The 20,350-nt window shown below is 36.1% G+C and overlaps 1 protein-coding gene across 7 annotated transcripts in view; it reads left to right on the top strand.

Moving 5' to 3' along the window:
• The window catches only part of LOC149073501 (uncharacterized), a 215,016-nt gene that overhangs the window by 132,987 nt on the left and 61,679 nt on the right, over positions 1 to 20,350 (top strand). For all 7 annotated transcript variants that reach the window (XM_089246927.1, XM_089246926.1, XM_089246924.1 and 4 more), the window contains one exon: positions 3,353 to 4,278. In XM_089246927.1, the coding sequence (XP_089103053.1) occupies positions 3,525 to 4,278 (754 nt within the window). In that variant the 5' untranslated portion in view covers positions 3,353 to 3,524. The remainder of the gene's footprint in view (positions 1 to 3,352; positions 4,279 to 20,350) is intronic.

Raw genomic sequence — 20,350 nt, 5'->3', positions numbered from 1 at the left:
ATACAAACGTGACCGGAGACTACAATGAAAGATGCAGAATTTAGATTCTTGAAGGTATTTTGAGTTCGTTTCCAAACTAGAAAACTGAACGAATATCATGATTTCAATATTGTCATTTACCATGAATTATCACCTTTAAATTATTGGCTACTTCTGTCTTCATGTCTTGGTGGTCACTGTGACAACCAGGGGTAATTTTGATAGGAATTTGAGCCTTGGAGATGTGTCAGTGCTGTTCTGCATCTGATTTCTCCCTATACTAGTGCAATTTACCCTTAGATTTAATTAATAGGTTTTGCGGGAAGGGCTGCAGGGCCCTTGTCCAGGGTCTCTAGTATGTGCAGATTTTGTGTTATTTTTCAGAGGATATTTCCCACCAGAATCGTTCACGCTGGCCAGTGTAGTTTAGAACAGTGTTTCTCAAACATTCTGAAAACAAGGACCAGTAAAATATCTGAAACAATTTGACGGACCACTTGTGTCCCGTATTACGGGGTATTCCTGTATAATTTTCGTTGTTCCAATTTTTTCTTATAAATTTGTCCCATTTCTTCAATGATATATATTCGAATTTGTAATATTTACTAAAGTCGACAGCGTGCGCGTGTTTTCATAATACAAATTATATTTTGATAATTATGGCAAAAAATTATAAATAGTGTTCATCTCACATATTTGTCTGGTTTAAGGTTTTGTCCTCAATTTTTCTCGAATTTGAATTACGATTGGTGATTGCGACTACTTCCGACAATGTTTTTGATTGCGATTGGCGATGTCCCGTATTTTACGGATAATTATTTAAGATCCGTTAATCGAATTGTATTTCTCTCAATGAAACATGGGCTTTAGATCATTTGAATATAATTTTAACAGTAATTAGTAAACTTCATTTAAAACAATGAACTGCAATTTTTCGCAAAATTTAGAGACATACCGAATTTAGGATCGCAATTTCCTACATTCTCCTTGATGATGATGTATGGTGAATTCTAAGTATGAAAATATAATTTTATTTGAACCCATATGGATAGAACCCATATGGATATTATGTTATTATCTGACTGTCCACAAATACAAGGCCACAATAGGCAAAATTCCCAACGTGGTGGCTGAGAAAAAGATGCCCATAACAAGTATGGATGTTATAATGCAATCAACCTAGAATTATCCTTTACCAATCGATACTGGTGTATCCTAGTCAAAGCAGTCAATTGACGGCGTTTTAATAATTCATGATCCATCCTATCCCTCCCGTTGAAAATTGTGAAAATGAAATTGAATCGTTGAAAATGCGTGTGAGAGACTAACCGCATTTGGAGTCGAAAGTATGTGGCACAGGCTTTTCTTTTGCCAAGTTTTGTCACTACCCTGATGTCTGTTCTCAGTAATCTATCTAGTAGTCAAATGCCGATCTTTGTGCTAAAATTACCACATTTGTTTGTTATATTTTCCCAAAGAAATTTCAGCTCGGACGTCCATTTTTTGGTGCTCGTCTTCTAGTGACTTTTGACTTTTTTTGAAGTAGCGATACCATAAAAATAGCTGCGTACAATGGCGTCCAATGGGGCTCGAGCACATTGACCTAATTCAAAGATGGGCAACTAAATTATTAAAAATTTTTTTTTTTGTCTTGCATTTTCATTAATTCTTAAATTATTTCTTACATTGATTCTAGATTTTCATAAAATTTTGATTAGGTATTTGTTTTTATAATTTCCAGACACATTCTGTAATTATGTAAATCTTTTTTTTGAAACACATACACACAGGCTTCACACCAAAATATATGAAATTAGGGCAGGGAATCTTTAGGGCCGGAACTAGAGTGAGCTAGAGGGACATCTGTCTCTCGTGCGGAAAAATTTAGAGGGGGGGGGGGGAAGCAGTTTTAGGTGGGAACAAGGAACGTTATAAAATTATCGAATTTTAAAGTTAAGGGGGGAGGGCGGCAAAATCATGTTTGTCCCGACGGCAAAAATCCTGGTTACGTCCCTGATTAATATTCAAAATGGACCTTAAAACGTTTTAGTCACAGTCCCTGACCACTATTCTAGAGGAGGAGTGGATTTAGTGCTGTATGTCAGGAAAAGCGAATTAGTGGAAGTGAAGGACGAACCGTGTGCTGTTAATATACGTTCCGTATTTTACGGGATAATCTATTATTGTCCATTGTATTTCTGGCTCTTTGGGAGAAGGGGTGGGGTCAACAGGGCCGTCTTAACAGCATCATGGGCCCCCGGGCCAAGTGGTTTTTCTGAGGCCCTACCTGGTAAATTCTAAAAAATTTCAACCGAATCTCATTTTTGTGAGGCCCCTCTTCTCTTGAGGCACCCGGGCCGTGCCCGGGTGGGTCCATGCGTTAAGACGACACAGACAATCACCATTATCGCCTCCTCTGGTTCTGCGAATCCTCTAGAGATACCGTCGTCATCTTTATAGGCTATCTTTATCAACATTTCAATGCAAAAATCCGGTTTTGAAACAAAATTTGATAGCAGATCTCTACTATTATACATAAAAAAATTATTAATTCCCCGCAGAATGCAAAAATTTATGGTGGTCTCGAAGCTACATGTCAGTTCTTGTACTTAGTGTCATCTATGTTTAACCCATGCCTCTACTAACATGACCACCAAGAAATACGGAAAAAGAACTTTCAGAACACAGTGTATATGCCTCATGTCCAGCATTATTAAATTACATTTTCGATTTTTTAAGGAAAAAAGCACGCTCAAACAGTTTTGTGCATATCCAAATGAGCGGAAAAATTGCAATTTCTGCAGCATCGGAAGATATATTATCAACAGGTCAAATTTATGTCTCATGAGGCAATATTTGTGAGCGACACTTTGGGTTTTTTTCTGCGTATGTTTCTTGCCATATCTGTAGAGATGATCTTCGGGCCGGAAATTGATGGGATTATGAGGCGTGTCTTTCTTCACGCACGATTCACAAGAGTCTTCACAAGCCGACATCACACGAATGACAATTGCAAGAATCGGCTTTCGCGGCTGCTATTTGATTATAGCTTACCTCGGGAGAATTCTGTCATGTTGAAGTCTTTATCCCAGATTTTCGACTTATTATACGAACGCTGGGGGGAGCTTAAAAGTCGTGATGCGACATAGACTTTGGCGAAATTTGTTTGCGGCTCCCTTTGAACAAGTGAAACTCTTCGGATTCTATTGATATTTTACGTTTCATTCAAAAAAATGATATTAAATTTACATATTCGAAATTACTTCTGACCGGCAGCACATTCTTACCCGTTTCTCTTAGTTGCATTTAATAAAGCCTTTTTTTTTAGAATTATATGACTTTATGCGGTGTCTTAAAATAGCTTTATTTGCAGGCTTGGATAGTATCTGGCCCTGTAAAGGCTTGAAGCATTCACAACGGCCACGTTCAAGCCACCAACGTCCGCGCAGTGCCCCCCAACGCCCGAAGCGCGTCACCAGGAGTGGACCTGCACGTACGCACCAGCACAGGATCTACCGGGGCAGCATAACGGCGGGGGCACCAGCATGAGCTCGTACTATACCAACTCGTACATGCCAGACATGCGGACTGGTGGTGGCGTGGAAACTTACAACGGCCAGCCGGTTCAAGCAAACGGCGACCTCTGCGACCAGAGTCAGCGGCAGTACATCCAACCTCAATACGCTTCTTCACCTGTGCAAGGAGCGACATATCCTCGTTTCCCACCTTACGACCGGTTAGAAATACGTCCTATAACGTCATCCCCGACATCACCCAGCCCACCTGCCCAGTATTATAGCAATCCTTGCAACCAAGCTCCGCAAGGGCCACCATTACCTCAGCCGGCACATCAGCCACCTCAACATGCACCGATGAATCATCCGAACGCCTATGTGCCACAGGATGGACAGAACAACTGCAGGGGCTCGCCCCACGATACAAACCAACATCAAAGCATGACTCAGGCTCAGTATCCTAGCTGCAAGATGCAACCAAACCCGGTGCAACACGGTGGACCTCCACCTCCTCACCAACCTCCTATGGGTCACGACCCGAACGGGGTTGTGCATCGGCAAGAATGCGGGCCACCTCCTCCTCCTAACAACATGCCTCCGTGCCAAAGTCCCGTGCAGTCCCCTCAACAGCAGCAGCAGCCGCCCCAGATGTACCAGAACCACGCTGGTCCTCCACCACAGCCCAGCCAGCAACAGGTTCAAGCACAGCAAGTTCAGCAACCACCGCCTCCTCCAGGAGGTAATATGCCGAGTCCACTCTATCCTTGGATGAGAAGCCAGTTTGGTAAGTACAAGATTCTTTTTATATACTGACAATTATTTAAAAAACTACTGATATGGATAGATTATTCAAATTTCAGCATGATTGGAGAATAAAAAATGAAATAAAATGAAGTATTAATAATTGCAAATAATTATGTGATTCATAAAAGTCGTCCAATAACAACGTGTTAGTATCCTGAAATTGTGATCGAAATGATGAACGTCCATCCACGGCCCACACAATAGGAAAGCTAGGCGCGAATATTTAAGGAAATGATCACACCTATACCGAGAGCTGGGTAATGTTGGGAAAATTAGTCCGTCTCCCGTAAAATACAGGACATGCAGTTATCATGCTGACTGTATTTCCTCGAGAAAAATATAGGTTGTTGATGATCGTCGCCGAAAAAGGTTACCAAAGGTAAGCTTGGTTGCCAATTTTCGCTAAAATCACCAAAAAATCGCCAATGGTGGGAAATAAGTTTCTACTCCAAATCATAGTACATTAGATGATTAGAATGTATCAAGTAAATGGAGAAAGCGTTTAACATGACAAATATGTGAGATGAATTTATATAAAGAGATATTCACAGCCAAATCTGATTATAATGACCCTGGTTGTAACGACACTTCGACTATAACGTCATATAAACGTTGGTTGCAGCTGATTCCCGTAGAAATCAATGTTCTCAATGAAGCTTATTTTCATTCATAATATTTAATGAAATTAGCGACGAAGATTATTTGCATAATTTGGAAATTATAAAAGAATGCATGACAACTTTGCATTATTGGACAACGATACTCGATATAACGATAAATCCCTCTACAACGTTTTTTAATCAAATCTTATGTGAAAATGCCTCTTGTTTGATATTAAACTGCTACCTCTCGATGTAACACGAAACCCATCTACAACGATATTTTTTTATTATTGTGAAGAGTATCGTTTTATCGAGATTTCACTGTATTTATAAATGTAAATATTCATCACATATATGTTCAAGCACTCTTTTTTTTCGTGAATATATTTTAGTTCACTGTGGACTTGCTGTAGCATTTCATGTACCGCCAAGGGCTGTTTATGAGCAATAATTGGCAATTTCGCGAACGATTGGCAACATTTTTGGTGAAAACTATCATAAGTCACTTGGGCTCCCTCCCTGTTAGGACCATGCGTCCATTAACAAACATAGCAACGGCTTAAGACATTAAATCTGTTCTCCATGACAATCAATGGACGTTCATCATGTGAATCCATGTTTAACATTTTTCAACATTTCTACTACAAATTTTTTTAAAACTCAATTACAGGAAATTGTGTGCATTATATACACTGTATATTCATTTTTTTTCTATTGTGTTATGTTGAAGACATTGTCGGCAAACATGATGTCATGATATCTGAAGATGTCAAAAATCATGTATATTGTATTTAGAAATTTGGTGGTATATAATGAAAAGATTTACAGATTATTACTTCTAAAAAACCAGAAATTCCACTGATTGGTATTTTAGTTTTTTTTTGTTCCGTTTTTATTTGTTTACCTCCCTAATCCTCTTTGTTTTATAATTTTTTTTTGTGTTTTACGTTTATTTAAATTCAGTTTTTTACCCCAAAAAGCTGAAATATTAGGATTCTTTCAAGAGTTCTCTCATAGAATATCATAGTTCCCATAAAATACTCAAACAGTTACACTATATCCACTTATTAGGCTCGTAATTACGTTAACTTATAATAATTACGGAATCTCAAATTAGGAATTTTGCAATTTAAAAAATTTCTAATAAAACATTTCCTCTGATGCGTATGTTACTCTAATATCCGATTTAATACTTATTTTTTAATGTATTTTAATGCTCAATGGAATGGTATTTTTCATGGATATTCGTGAATTTGTTTCTTAGATGGAATTTTATGAGAAACAAAATGCCTGATTTTTGTAAAAAATATCATGTGCATTTTTACCGTGTCCTGAAAATTCGCCGTCACGCAATAGCAGAAAAGGAATTCACAGAAAAGGAAATTCACCGACAACAATTCACCAGAAAGGAGATTCACCGACAAATGACCGACAACAGTTGGTAACCTATCGAATGAGCAAGTAAGTGAACAAATGAGAGAGTAAGCGAGAAAATGAGGCAAGGAATAAGTGAGCCGAGTTAGAAAAATCCCTCAATCAAAACACATACACACACTCTCTCTCAGTCACTCACTCGCTTATTCGGACACTCACTCACACGTTTATTCACTTATTCATTCACTCACTCTATCACTCATTCGCTCACTACTTGATCACTCACTCACCTATTCACCCACTCACTCACACACGCGGCCTCTTTCTTGCATAGCCACTCACTCGCTCAGTCGGCCACTCACCCACTCATTCATTAACTCACTCAGTCGGCAATTCACCTAGTCATTCATTAACTCACTCATTCGCTCAATCACTCGTGCAGAATTGTTGTCGTGAATTTCCCTTTCGGTAAATTGTTTTCCGGTGAATATTTCGGCGGTGAATTGTTGACGATGAATCTTTTGTAAATTCATTCTTATGATCTCACACATGTTTGCTTACACGGCTCTAGTTCAGGGCAAATATGAATTTTCGGGACTTATATGTAAATTGTTCCTTATATATATGTATAAGACTACTTATATATATAGACTTCCTTATATATATAGTGTTTTTTGAGGAAGAGGTGTGGGGAGGGAAAGGAACCCGTGCCTATAATACAAAAGGCAACCAATTTCGGGGCTCTGAAAATTTGTGGGTCGTGGGCGATACAAAATTTGCCGATACAAAAAACAGGCACTAGTCATAAAGTGCTATATGAATCGTTTTTTTATACACTATAAATTTACTAGTGTTGGGGGAGGGGCGAGAAAAACCATGGCCCATGGTCTGCAGGCCTGTGAATTAAAAACGACCTGCATCTGATCCGAGCTGTAAAATCATAGATACGAATCCGATTTTCAAGTTGAGCATTTTAAATGAAGCGCTATACAGTAATGTAAAATGGCGAAGTATTTATGTTAAACATGGTAATCAGGTAATTACTGAGGGGTAATTAGTTTGTGAATATTGTTTGGAGTCCTAAGTCCCTCTTTCGGTCTGAATTGTTCCAGAAAAAAAATCACCAAATCTAGTCTCCTCAGAGCAAAAAAAACATTGGGCAAAGAAAGGCTAATTCGAATCTATTCTATAACACAGTGAAAACAACATTGTGTGTCGAACGAACAACATTCTCATAACTAAGTGTTTGAACACTTTTGTTACTCTCGAACAGGGATATAATTCAGGCTGAACAAAGCAAATTCCCTCCTCGAGGGAAAATAAAAGAAAATGAACTACAGGAAATTAGGAGGCATTTGCATTGAAGGAGAAAGCGATTAATCTCTTTCCCCTTGGGCCAGACACTAATGAGTTTGTGGCACTTGTTTTATCTCCTCTTCAGTCGTAATTAAAATTAATTAAATCATTTACTTAACGAAAGGGGGAAAACAACAGCAGAACGTCTGAAAATTGGAAGAAAAGAGGGTATTGACAACAACATTTCTCAAAACTCTGTTTGAGAAATGCGTCCGCCAGATAAACCTTTCCCCAAGTTGTGCTCTCAACATTATCCTCTTGTTTAAAAACTATTAATTGCATTATAATTCAGGAGTGGAGGGAGGGTGTACCGGAGTTTTCGGATAATCTTAAAAATGTTATCGAACGAAATACTGTACCGTTTCCTTAGAGAATACGAACGGCAACGGAGAACAACATTCATCCTGATCAAAAATAAGAATCGACTAAATGAAAAGTTCGATATTGGTTCGTCGTGTTATTGATTAGACTGTATTAAGTGCGAAAAATGGCTGTATTTCGCGTTGTAATTAGTGGTTCAGTCGCTGTAGACGGCAAGACTTCGTATTAAGAGTATGTACAAAATTAGAAAATTATTTAAAGAATCTGAAAGAGTACAGATGAAGAAATAATCTGGAAATGTGTGTTTCTCTCTCTCTCTCTCGAAGTGATACAGTAGAACTTGGTTAATTCGAACTTTTACGAACTATCCTTGAGTTTTCTATCTAATTTAATGTTAAAATTTCTTGTTTAATTCGAACTTTTTTCGAATATATTGGATTTTGGATTAATATTTTGAATTTTTTGGGGGAAAAAATCATAATTTTTGTATGAGCAAATTTAGTTTGGAAAAATTCTACAAAAAGCCAGACTGCTTTAATCAATCATTTTAAATTAATTTAAGAACTTTTAAAGACTTATAAAAGAGTTTGAAAATTCTCTTTTTCTGTACTCTTAAATTTAATGCCCATTCTAACATTGTTTAACTAGGGTGCATAGAGACTGTATACCAATACAGATCATTTCGTTCAATCTATGGATCAAGGTGTAACATTCAAAATCTGAATCTTTTTGTCGTCATTGAGAGTAAAGAAAGTTTAAATTGTAATGCGTTAATGGAAGTATATTTCCTTAATAGCATAAGAATGGTAAACGAAATTTGGGAAAGAGTTTCGTAACGGATGACCATGAACTCTTTCCGTAAATCAGGTTTTGAACATGGTCAAGAAATTCTACAGTGATGTTGATTCCAGAACAGTGGAATAATGTAGTATCTGAGATCAATTATTATAATTATAAATTATTAAAATTTGGGAACAGTTTCTTATAATTGATGATAAAGACTTAATAATTATAAATATTATCTTATGTGAATGTTGATGATTAGGTTGCGATTTTTAGTCCTTTTACAGGTCCAGGATAGATCACTTGGCTAATTCGAACTTTTCTCCAGTGACTTTGGACTTCGAGTTAACCAAGTTCGACTGTACTACAAGTGGAATGAATTAAAATATATATTTATATACAAAGATATTTCAATTTATTTTTTGGTATAATGCAGATACTGTTCGAAATGACCATAATTGGTCCTTTCAGAGACCGTCGATTTTTGTGGCCACAGGAATTAAATTCCGCGATTTAAAAATTTAGTTTTTCACTACTGGCACGAAGCTTTCCATAATAATGTTCTTAGTTTAGCCCACAGTTTGCAGTGAAATTTGAGGTCAGGACTATTGGAGAGGCGAAGTAATTTTTAAACATATTTCTGTGTGTTCTTAGATTTGTAGCCACGTTCTGAAAAATGCTGGAAGCTCAATGATCGGTTTTGGATCACTTTTTGATCATAGCAGTCCCATTGTTTCGAGAAGCTGATATTTGTTGAATCATATTCAGTACCTTTGCAGTACGACGCCTACCAATTCATGGTTTTGTCAATGATGCTTCCAGAGTCAAATCGAATTTGTACTCCCAGATACACGTATGATGATTTTTGCAAGATGAAAAAATCGCTGAAGTTAACTTTATATATATCTTTTTGGACAGCTATTATAGCTAAATTCGTATAATCATTTTCTAAACAGGGCCGTATAACTAAGATTTTCATCAAGAAGGACAAACTTGATTTTGCAACCCCCGTAACAGACAACGTTTTACAATTCAATGTTTTTTGAATTAATCTTTAAATGATTATTTCACTTTTTTACATTGTATATTTTTCACTTTTCATTCATAAAATATTCTTAAGGTATTCTTCCACACCCAGCAATAAGTTGAGAAACAAACTTTGTATATGAGTGTGGACGTGTTCTGCAACTTTGAAAAGTTGAGCAACAAGTCGCACAACAACAAGTGCTGCGCGATTTGTTGCTCAACTTGTTGCTGAGTGTGGACGTACCTTTAAGGTTGCTACCCAGGGCCCGTGCAACTTTCGATCCCCTCTCGAGTTACAGCCCTGATCCTACCATGGCAAGATCCATTCAAATTCTTTTTTCTGAATATGTGCACAATGTGTATTGAGACCAAGTGATTCCCAACATTCATTTGCCTAAGGAAGCGCGTGTGCGTTTGCACGGATGCAAATGTCTAAAGTTATTTTAAAAAACAATTACATCATTGGTCGAACAGATACATTTTTTAGTCGATTTCAAACAGCTCTGATTCCATATCACTTACTGAAAAGTTAGTGCTTCAACTGCTCTGTGTGAAGATTTCTTGTATTATAATATGTGCGTGTGCCTTATAAGACGCTGCGTCTTATTTGTCTCTTTTATTACTAAGAGGTTGGAACAGAAATAAAAATTTAAAAATTAATTTGTGAAAAATATTTTCTTAGAGATGTGTAGTAAAAAAATGCTCACACGCACACAAGATGCATTCAGAAAATTTGAACGCATTTTAAGCATTCCCTGTAGGAATTTTGAGAATGAAAGTAAAGTGTATATCATAAAATAAAAAACAAGCTACAAAATTTTGTACGGTCCCCTGTGTCCTCTGACTTCCAATTAGAAAGCACTCGTCGGGCGTACGAGGGGCCCGGGTTTTGAGTCCCGGTAGAGGTAGAAATGAATTTTTCTTCCAAAAAAATCAACATCTTTCCGAAAAATCAGCATCTTCACGCACCATCCAGTTTTCTGTATATCTTGCATAAACAAGTGGAGAGCGGCGTTATGTCATATAGTTAGAAAGTTGTTGCCCTGTCTCTTCTGAGCCCAACATAAAAAATCCCACGTTTATAACTGCAATATTTGCTGAGATATTTGAATTCATAAAAAAATAATTTGAAATATTAGAGAAAAGTTGGGAAAGAACAGCTTAAACTAAAGGACAACGCTCCTTTCCATCATTTCTGCTGTTCTTTTCCCAACTTTTCTCTTATTTTTGAATTCAAATATCTCATCAGCGTATACTGCACTTGGTAAAGTGTAATTTTTTTATGGCCTCAGAAGAGACAGGTCAACAACTTTCTAATTGAGGGTTTTTCAGGACAGGGTGTCCGTACAAAAATTTAGATTTTTTTTACTTTATGGCGCACCGCATTTTCACTCTCAAAACTCGTACAGGGGGATTTCTGAACACATTTTGAGCATTTTTTAAAATTAAAATCATATCTCTACGATGAACGGTTGGGAAGATAAAGGCTGAATTATGACTTACAGCTGTATTACTCAACCGCCAGGCTCCAACCAGGGCCGTCTTAAGAACATCAGGGGCCCCTGGGCCAAGTGATTTTTCTGAGGCCCTACCTGGAAAATTCTCGAAAAATTCAACTACTTCTCGTTTTTCTGACGCCCCACTTCTCTTCAGGTCCCCAGGCCGCGGCAGGGTGGGGCCCATGCATTAAGATGGCACTGGCTCTGAAAATAGTCAAACTGGGCCGTGAGTGATACCCTGTTTCATTTTTTTTTTTTTGTTCCTCTTAATCGTGTTTATATGACCGTGCCTTCCACCCACAAAAAAAGAAATCATTCGGGCCGCGGGCTTCCAAAGGTTGAGAACCACTGACTTACAGGACTTTTTGCATAGGTGTGAGTAAAAAAACGACACTTTTTTTTCCGAAAAGAACGACAAAGAATCCCTTCCATTCCTTAAGACTTCATTATGGATGAATGAAATTTTTACAAGCCCATTATACGCCACTGTGGAATACATGATGGTATCTTTTTCTGTAAAAGTAGCAACATTTGCATCTGTGGAGATGAAATTACGGAAGTACATTTGTATATCAAGAACGATTTTTTGGGTATAAAACCTCTGAATATCCATTGGTAGGGTATGCGAGAGCTTTATCGACATGGGACTACCACGCCTAGTATTGTAGATTCTCCAAAGATCCGTATCGTATAATTTTAAGCTCTGAATTTTTTCGAATTTCCACCTTGGCGTTAAATCGCGCGACGTCACGTCACCGAACTTGATCCTTGATCATAATTCAAAAACACTTCCATTCAGGAAACTAGGATATCCAACGCAAACAAAAGTTAATGATATCTGCTGGTATAAGTATCATTCCCAAAAATTTAACGGTGCCATATTCATGCAAATACGTCTTTGAGGTTCGGTACAAATCACAAAAACAGGTCACTTTTCATGTGCTTGCATCTATAAGTACAAAATGCAGGTTAAAGTCAGTGGTACTTACAGATAGATCTGTTTATGAAAAATCTCTCTCTCCAACGGGGGATTATGGGATTATGGGACACCCTGTTGATGGGAAGACACTTTCAAGTTTGGTTATTAGGCTGTTTGGCATAACATAATAAGATGTTAAGAGCAATTATACGAATATTTTAAAACAAGAACAATTTGTTTCCGAGTAGAACAACTAATACCATGCGCATTTTCTATTGCTTTCCGGATAATTCAAGGCGGTCTCGGCCCCACGAGACCCTTCTCTACCGTAGAGAATTAAATGAATTAGTTTAGTTAATTAATATCACCTCGAAATAAAAAGAATCCCATAATCCATAAATCAAGACATCAGTCAGATCAGCAAGATTTGTTGAATATTCTCAATTATTCTGGTATTTTTCATCTCAAATGTCATTTCCGTGCCTTTTCTCGGTTTGATTTTTGTAAAAGCGCTTTTAGTTCGCGCAAAGCTTTGATAGACTGTTCTGCGGAACCCAAACAAAGATGAATATTTTTATAATACTTATAGATATTTTTATTTTTACCAATAAACAAATTTTAAAGCTTTTGATATCGCGGAACCCCCGAAAAGCTCTTGCGGAAAGCCAGATGGAAACCGCTGTATATGTAAGCAACTTTTGCACATTGACCTCGCAATAAAAAAACTCCTAAAATTCACAGATCCAAAAATTAGTCAAATCAGCTAGATTATTCGAATATTCTTAATTATTCTGGAATTTCTCACTTGAAATTACATTTCCATGTCTTTTCTCTGTCCGATTTTTGTAAAAAAAAGTTTCACTTATCCGAAAGAGATGAATGCATATCGAATCCACGAAATGTGTAGCGTTTAATTTCAGGTATCTTCACTCGTTTTACAGTGAAAAACTGAATTTTTCAACACAAAAATCTCTTCTAACACACAATGAAAATAATTTTTTTTTCTTGCAGTAATTGTGAATTATTGGATAAACATTGATCTTATACAGAAGGAACATTTCCAAAATATATATATGTTTGCAGTTGCGGAATTCCAAATCATCAGTTTTCAGTTAGATTGCATCAAATGGGGAAACCTTTTCAAGAGAAAAAATTATCTCAAGTTTATCTTCATTGTGATATCAATGAAAGCTATCTGCAGTTTTTTACACCTCGGAAGATGTGAGAATTTTTAGTGGAAACACCAGATAGAAATCAATATATAGTATTCTTAAATATTTTAATGAATTAATATCGACTCTCCTAAAAAAACTGCCATCCATGCATCCGAAAATCCGTCAAATCATCAACAGTTTTCGAATATTCTCAATTATTCTGGAATATTTCACTTCAAATGCCATTTCCATGTCTTTCCTCTGTCCTATTTCTGTAAAAGCGTTTCACTTATCTGTAAGAGATGAACAAATATCGAATTCTTAGAATGTAGAATGCTTAATTCCACGGATCTTTACTGGCTTTGCAGTGAAAAACTGAATTTTCAACACAAAAATTTCTTCCAACTTTCGTAAATATACAAAGAAGGCATAGTGGGAAAAAAATTCTTGTAGTGATTGTGAATTATCGGATAAACATTGACGTTATACACAAAAGAAAGTTCACTAAAAAAATATAATATGCAAGAAAATTACACTGTATATGTTTTCAGTTGTTTAAGTTGGAAAGTCAATATCCAATTAATATCACCTCGCAATAAAAAAAAAAGTAAAAACTATATCCGCAGATCCAAAAATCAGTGAGATCAGCGAAAGTTTTTTGAATATTCTCAATTATTCTGGGATTTTTCACTTTGTCATTTCTATGTCTCTCCTCTGTCCTGTTGCTGTAAAAGCGTTTCACTTTTCCGTAAGAGATGAACAAATATCGAATCCACGGAATGTATAATGAAAAAAAAAAAATCTTAATTTCCACGTATCTTTACTGGTTTTGTAGTGAAAAAAATTGAATTTTCCAACACAAAAATCTCTTCCAACTTGTGTAAGTATACAAAGAACGCACAATGGGGGAAAAAAAATATTTTCTTGTAGTGATTGTGAATTATCGGATAAACATTGACCTTATACAAAAGAAACTTTACCAAAAAAAAAAATTTAATATATAAGAGAAATATATATGTTTGCAGTTGTGGAAGTTTCCAAGTCGTCAGTTTTCAGTTAGATTACACCAACAACAAAAAGAGAGATTTCTTTTCAAGAGAAAAATTTATCTTGGATGGGGGGGAAAAAAAAATAAAATAAATAAATAAAATAAAATAAAAGGCCGGTCGAAATCAGAACTCGTTTTCCTCTTCAACAAAACGCAAGTTTCATTGCAAGTCGCGTAAATCATGCAAGCAAAGGCGAACTGCGGCTTTCAGGTGCACCTGTCACTGAAGGTTGCTTTCCCTGCAAAGGTAGATAATGGCCGGCCTGCCCTTTTTCTTGTTTGATCTTCTGCGCTTGCTCCCAAACGTCGTTCAATACCGATTCACGTTTTGCTAAAACTCATATTGATCTTCAACTGATAGTACAGAAATCGATAATGTGTGTGTGTATTCTCTCTTTTTTTTCCCCCCCTTTTCTTTAAAAAAAAATATTTTCTTACTTTTTTTTTTTTTGCTTTCCTTTTATCTCTCCTCTTCATCCTCTATCTCTTGTGCATGCATAACTATTTACCATTTCTTTACTTTTTACAGAAGATCGATACTAGGTGCGAAGTAAGAAACTACAAAAGTTTTATGAAACTACTAGATAATGATTAAGAAGGAAAGAGAAGGGGGGAAAAAATATTATATTTAAGGATCTATAGTTTTATAGGAACAAAAATTCATCTCGTTTTAGGCTAACCCTATTAAAAAGAAGCTGTTAATTTTTCGTGAAGTTTCGATCTGTGTAATGTATCGAGTAGAATGAGTTTTACTTGATGTCTTTTGGGGAAAAGAATATTTAATGAGCAGGGGTTGCAGTTCTGGGATTATCCTAACTTTCATTTTTCGGTTTTCGAGGGATACTAAGCGACAATATCGAGGTCATTGGGGGCATAGCCAAACTGAACCGCACTTCAGGAGTAGAAAATAGAAAAAATAGTACAAAATAATCAAACAATATACATTGGAATTTTGTGAAAAGAAAGTGATGCAATCTAAGGTCTGTCTTAGCAGGAAATGTGTGAAAATTTTCAAAAGAACCATGTATAATATCTATTTGTCTCATTCAGCCCATTTTTCCCACTTCGAAAGCACTGATAGTATGGTTATTCGAGTTATTCGTTTACTTAGCTTACGTAATTTTAACAAATCAATGATATTTTTCTAGAACTTTTTGATGAAACGAAATATAAAAATACAAACTCTGAGGCCACGACAGGCAAATCGCACAACAAGGTGTCTGCAAATAAAAACAAATAAATAAGAAAGTGCAAAAAAAAAAATTAAAAAAATATAAATATAATTCATTTATGATATAGGCCAATATAATGAGCAAAGAGCATTGAAATTGAGAAAAATTTTGAAAAAAAATTCAAAACATAAAATTTACTTAATTTAATTAAAAACCAAAATTATATAACGCAGTGAAAGAAAAATTGAAGGTTTTTTTTTTTCATTATAAAGGTTTTTTTTAACAAGTAAATACACTAGATAGACATATGATAATGCAATCCTGTACACGCGATGGAAATGGGAGAAAAATGTAAAACCCTTTGGTACACTAACTTTTCATATTTAAAAAAAAAACCATTGATATTCAAGAATGTGTAGTGAATGCATGTCAAGCCAATATGGTCAGAAATTGCAGGTCGTGTTTCACATCGAGCGAATGACGATGAGTGATTAAAAAAAATTAAAATACTGCACAAAATATAATAATGTGAATTCTTTTTATGTAGCTCCGGTACAATATGGTGAACGTGGATATCAAACTGTGAACATTCCACTCAAAATAAATTAGGTCTCATATTTATAAGGTCCGAAACTAGAGGGGAGTAACTGCCTTGTGAGGCAAAATTTAGGGGGTGGCAATTTAAGGTGGGAACAAAGAACACCTTATAAAGCTATCGAATTTTCGAAGTCGTTTGCCCCGGGCGACAAAAATCCTAGTTACGGCCCTGTAATTAAGTATATAGGTGTATAAAATAGGAAGGCGTACAGAAACAACCTTATTACCTTATACCAGCGGCTTTCGACCTGTGGCCATATGACCCCCTCTGGGCTTGAGATATTTTTAGGGAGCCACGACAAGTGGTAAAGGAGGCCACAGAGAACTGTGAAGAAATAAAGCGTCTAAATGAAAAAAAATATGACTATTTTCAGAATCCAGCAAAGCTGCCCGTAGAACCAGGGTCATCTTCACCCATGGGCTCATGTAGCAATGGCTTCCTTATTGTCCAATGGATTGTCCATAGGCAAGTATAGGGCTCCAGAATATCCCTTTTCTCGGCGACCCATGATGGTGAGACAGCCCAGAACCCTGCAAGAAGAAGCTCGTTAGTTTCTAGCCCAGGGTAGGTGCGGACCTAGAGATGTAAAATTCTCGAGAATGATCTTTCCTGTTATTTATAATATAGTTACATATAATATCCTTGAGAATATTCTCTGGAAGGACTACTTTCATAAATTATTGGGGAATATTCTTATAGAAAATAATAAGAATTAGTCTCTGAAGTTATTAATAATAGTCCTTCCAGAGAATATTCTTCAGCAGCCGAAATCTTTCCAGAGAGTATTATCAAGAATATATGTAATAACATGTATTACAATAAATAATCTCGATAAATAACTTGAGAATAATAATTATTTTTGATAAGAATATTCTCTAGTAATTTATAATAGTAGTCCTTTGAGAGAATATCAAAGACATTCTCTCTTCCGTTTCTCTTCCCGTCAAGAAAATGGGTATATTGAAGTTTGTAGACCACAATATTAAAGTTTGAAAGCAAGAAAATTAAACCAATAGGGCTGAATTACACAACTTTTAAAGAAATGTGAGCGATACAGAATTTAAGTGTATGTTCATTGAAGAAAACAACAGTTCTGTATCTTAGAATGAAGGTGATTATATAAGAATAGCTTCCTTTATCAATCAACTTTGGTTCAATTTCCTTTGTTGTGAACTTATTTCTGAAAATTTATCAAATTTTAAAATAATATTTTAAGGTTTTAATCTAAAGGTTTCGAAAATCTTTTTTGTATAACCGAACTTTTAAAACCTCTCATCATGACCTGGAGGATGAGAATATTCTCGAACTAAAAGTTGTCGTTGGGGGGTTATTATACCAAAAATTGTTTTGTTGTAAATGTTTCAGGCAATGAAAACTAATTTATATTTCACAATATAAACCAAATAAGTAAAAAAAGGTAAATTATTTAAAAGAAAAATGAATATTCTCGATTATTCTCCAATTTTTACATTCAGGAGAATATTCTCAGAATACTCTCATATAATTGTGTACGTTCGCTGGATTGTCCCGTATTTTACACAAACCTGTTTTTTCCCATATAATTCGGCTTTGAGAGGGATGATCATCTCCTTTTTCACCCTTTTTGGATCAGTGACGCTGCGCACACTGCCTGTACCCATCATCAAAAGAAGAGCACCCCTACGACAAGTTTAACATAATAAATGGATGACATAAATAACGAATAAATGCATGAAATGACGATGATTTCAATCCTTGAGAATGCAATTCCTCCAAGATGTTTAATTGGAACGTTGATCAAGTGCACGCGAGCACGAAATCGGACACGAGCATTAAGCACTCTGGGCACTTCAGAGACCACGGTGGTGCTCACGAGTAACGGGTTGAAGATGCCTGACATACAAGGTCCATTCTGACTTGCACTAATTTATTAAAAGTTTCTCAGTGGAATTTTTGTGCGGTTTAGCAGTATAAATAGCATGTGGACACCACAATATTAAAGCAATGTTTACACCCGCAGAATTCCGCAGCGCAAAAACTGGCTTTGAGCTGTTCAGTTCGCGTGATTTTAATGGTCAATTTTGCGTAGCCACATCTCAAAATCGGTTTTTGCTCCACGGAGTTTTGTGTGTGGTTCGGTTTTAAGTTCAGTGCTTGCTTAGGTTAGTTGAATTTATATAAATCAGCGGCGCATTTCAAACACCGTGGACAAACTGAGTGAAGTGTGAAGAGTCCCGCGTGATTTGAGAGAGCATATCTCTGCAGCAGTTTGTTTTATAACAAAAATCGAATGCTATTAAATACTTGGCAAGAGATCAAATACCATTTTGAAATCTGCAGATCCTCTAACGGTTATCACTATGATCTGTGTTAAACTCCAGGAGTTGCTCTCTTCAATACAGTTCAAATTTTAAAGCAATTACGTGTGGTCCCCTAACTATAAGCCGTTACTTTTGGATACCTTTAGCCCGGACATTCTATGTAATTTATATCTTTAATACTGTACCTATGTGGAATCTTCAGTAGTTATGAAATTAGAAAGATCATCGTGTATCTCGAATGACCCGAATTATAACGCTGAGAACAAAATATTATACACAGCAAGGGTTCTTAACCTATGAATCGCTACCAAAACTTTGTAGTAGGTCCTAGACATGACTTCCGAGATGGGTCAAACAAATCCACTTGCAGCCAGAGATTCTTGAGCTATGGTTTATGACCCAAACTTGATTCCTAGAGGCTTCCAACATAAGTCGTACAAGTCTACGTACAGTACTGTTTGTTACAAGTGCACTTATTGAGTCACTAGTTTCACTAATTTCGAAAAATAAACAGTCCCATGGTCGTGTCATGTGATGGTGATCTTATTGCTGATTTCGGGTCCCCGCTAAAAAGAGAAACCCTGATATACACAGTAACAGCAATTTTAGTACTTCAGCATTAAAGCACAGCAACTAATGAGGTTCATTGGTGAAACTTACATAAAAATTCGAATTCATGATCAAATTCGTATTTTCTAGAAGACGAAGCGCTGAAAGCAAGACATTTTTTTTTCTTTTCGTAATCTTAACTAAAAACACAAATGGGATTTTCGCCCTTCTTTTCAACATCCATGAGATTACATCGCTGGGATGCAGCGCCATGCAGAACTCATGAAGGAAACTGTTACGTTTGGCCAATTTTACCTATTGCTGGAACAAATTAGAGGGTGTTACGCAAGTCTCCCAGGCTTATACCTGAAAAAGAAGAACCGTCACAGAACTTTCAGATGTTCCTTTTGCATCGTCTTTTTGGTATTTATTACCTTTATTACTGACTACAAACTCACATAAGGACAAAAAAAAAATCTTTGTCCCTTCTGATCCAGAGCAGCCCACCCACAATCTGTAAGAAGAGAGATTAACAGAAGCGCATCAAGGGCATCCAAGGATAGACGCTTATAATTTATGCGGTCCGCTCCCACGGGTAGATGATAGTACCTTAGCAGTATTCAAAAGCAAAAAAATTACCCATGTCCAAACCTGTTAAATTGTATCTTTTCATAATCACAACGAGGAAATCCTTTAAAAAAATGTGTTCCGAATCACTGTCGCGATGAATTTAAATCCAGCAGTCATAAATGAATTAATTTATTGATGATCTCAATCCTTTTTTAATGAGTTGTAGGGCTGGGAATCAATTAAAATTTTTATCTGGTTAATCAAATCTTTTTAATCGATTAATCGACCGATTAATCAAATTTTTTGTCGCTACTATATAATATTAATTGATGTTATAAAAATATTTTTTATTCATTTCATGCAGCTATTTGCCAGATGTAAACAAATGTGGAAATACGTAGATTGAGAAATTAACTAAGAAATTAATTAACTGTTCGCTTTCAGCAATTTAAAATGCTTAACATATTTTGTCAAATTTTGAGGTTTCTTCCCTTGGATCCTGTCTTTTTTTTTTTTAAATCGGTTATTTTAGATCAGTCGCTGATTTCGAAATTACTTGCGATTATACTGTTGTTTGTTTTATTACATAAAGAACCCCCCCCCCCCCCAAATGGTGCATGTGAGGAGAGGACCTGATACCGCCAAGAAAATAGGATAAACTACCGTTCATAGTGTAGGCAATAAATTTTAGTTTTGAACTAAATTTGAAACTGAAGTCATCAACTTTCGTGGAATCGAATTGCATTTCCCCCACGCCAAACAAAATATTGCTTCAAATATT

Source organism: Pholcus phalangioides, unplaced genomic scaffold, assembly GCF_987345545.1.
Source record: "Pholcus phalangioides strain wild (caught in Gottingen) unplaced genomic scaffold, Ppha-v1.0 ptg000017l_1, whole genome shotgun sequence".
In the NCBI taxonomy this organism is placed as follows: Eukaryota; Metazoa; Arthropoda; class Arachnida; order Araneae; family Pholcidae; genus Pholcus; species Pholcus phalangioides.
The sequence above is the reverse complement of the archived record's forward strand: the minus strand, read 5'-3'. Positions and strand labels throughout refer to the sequence as shown.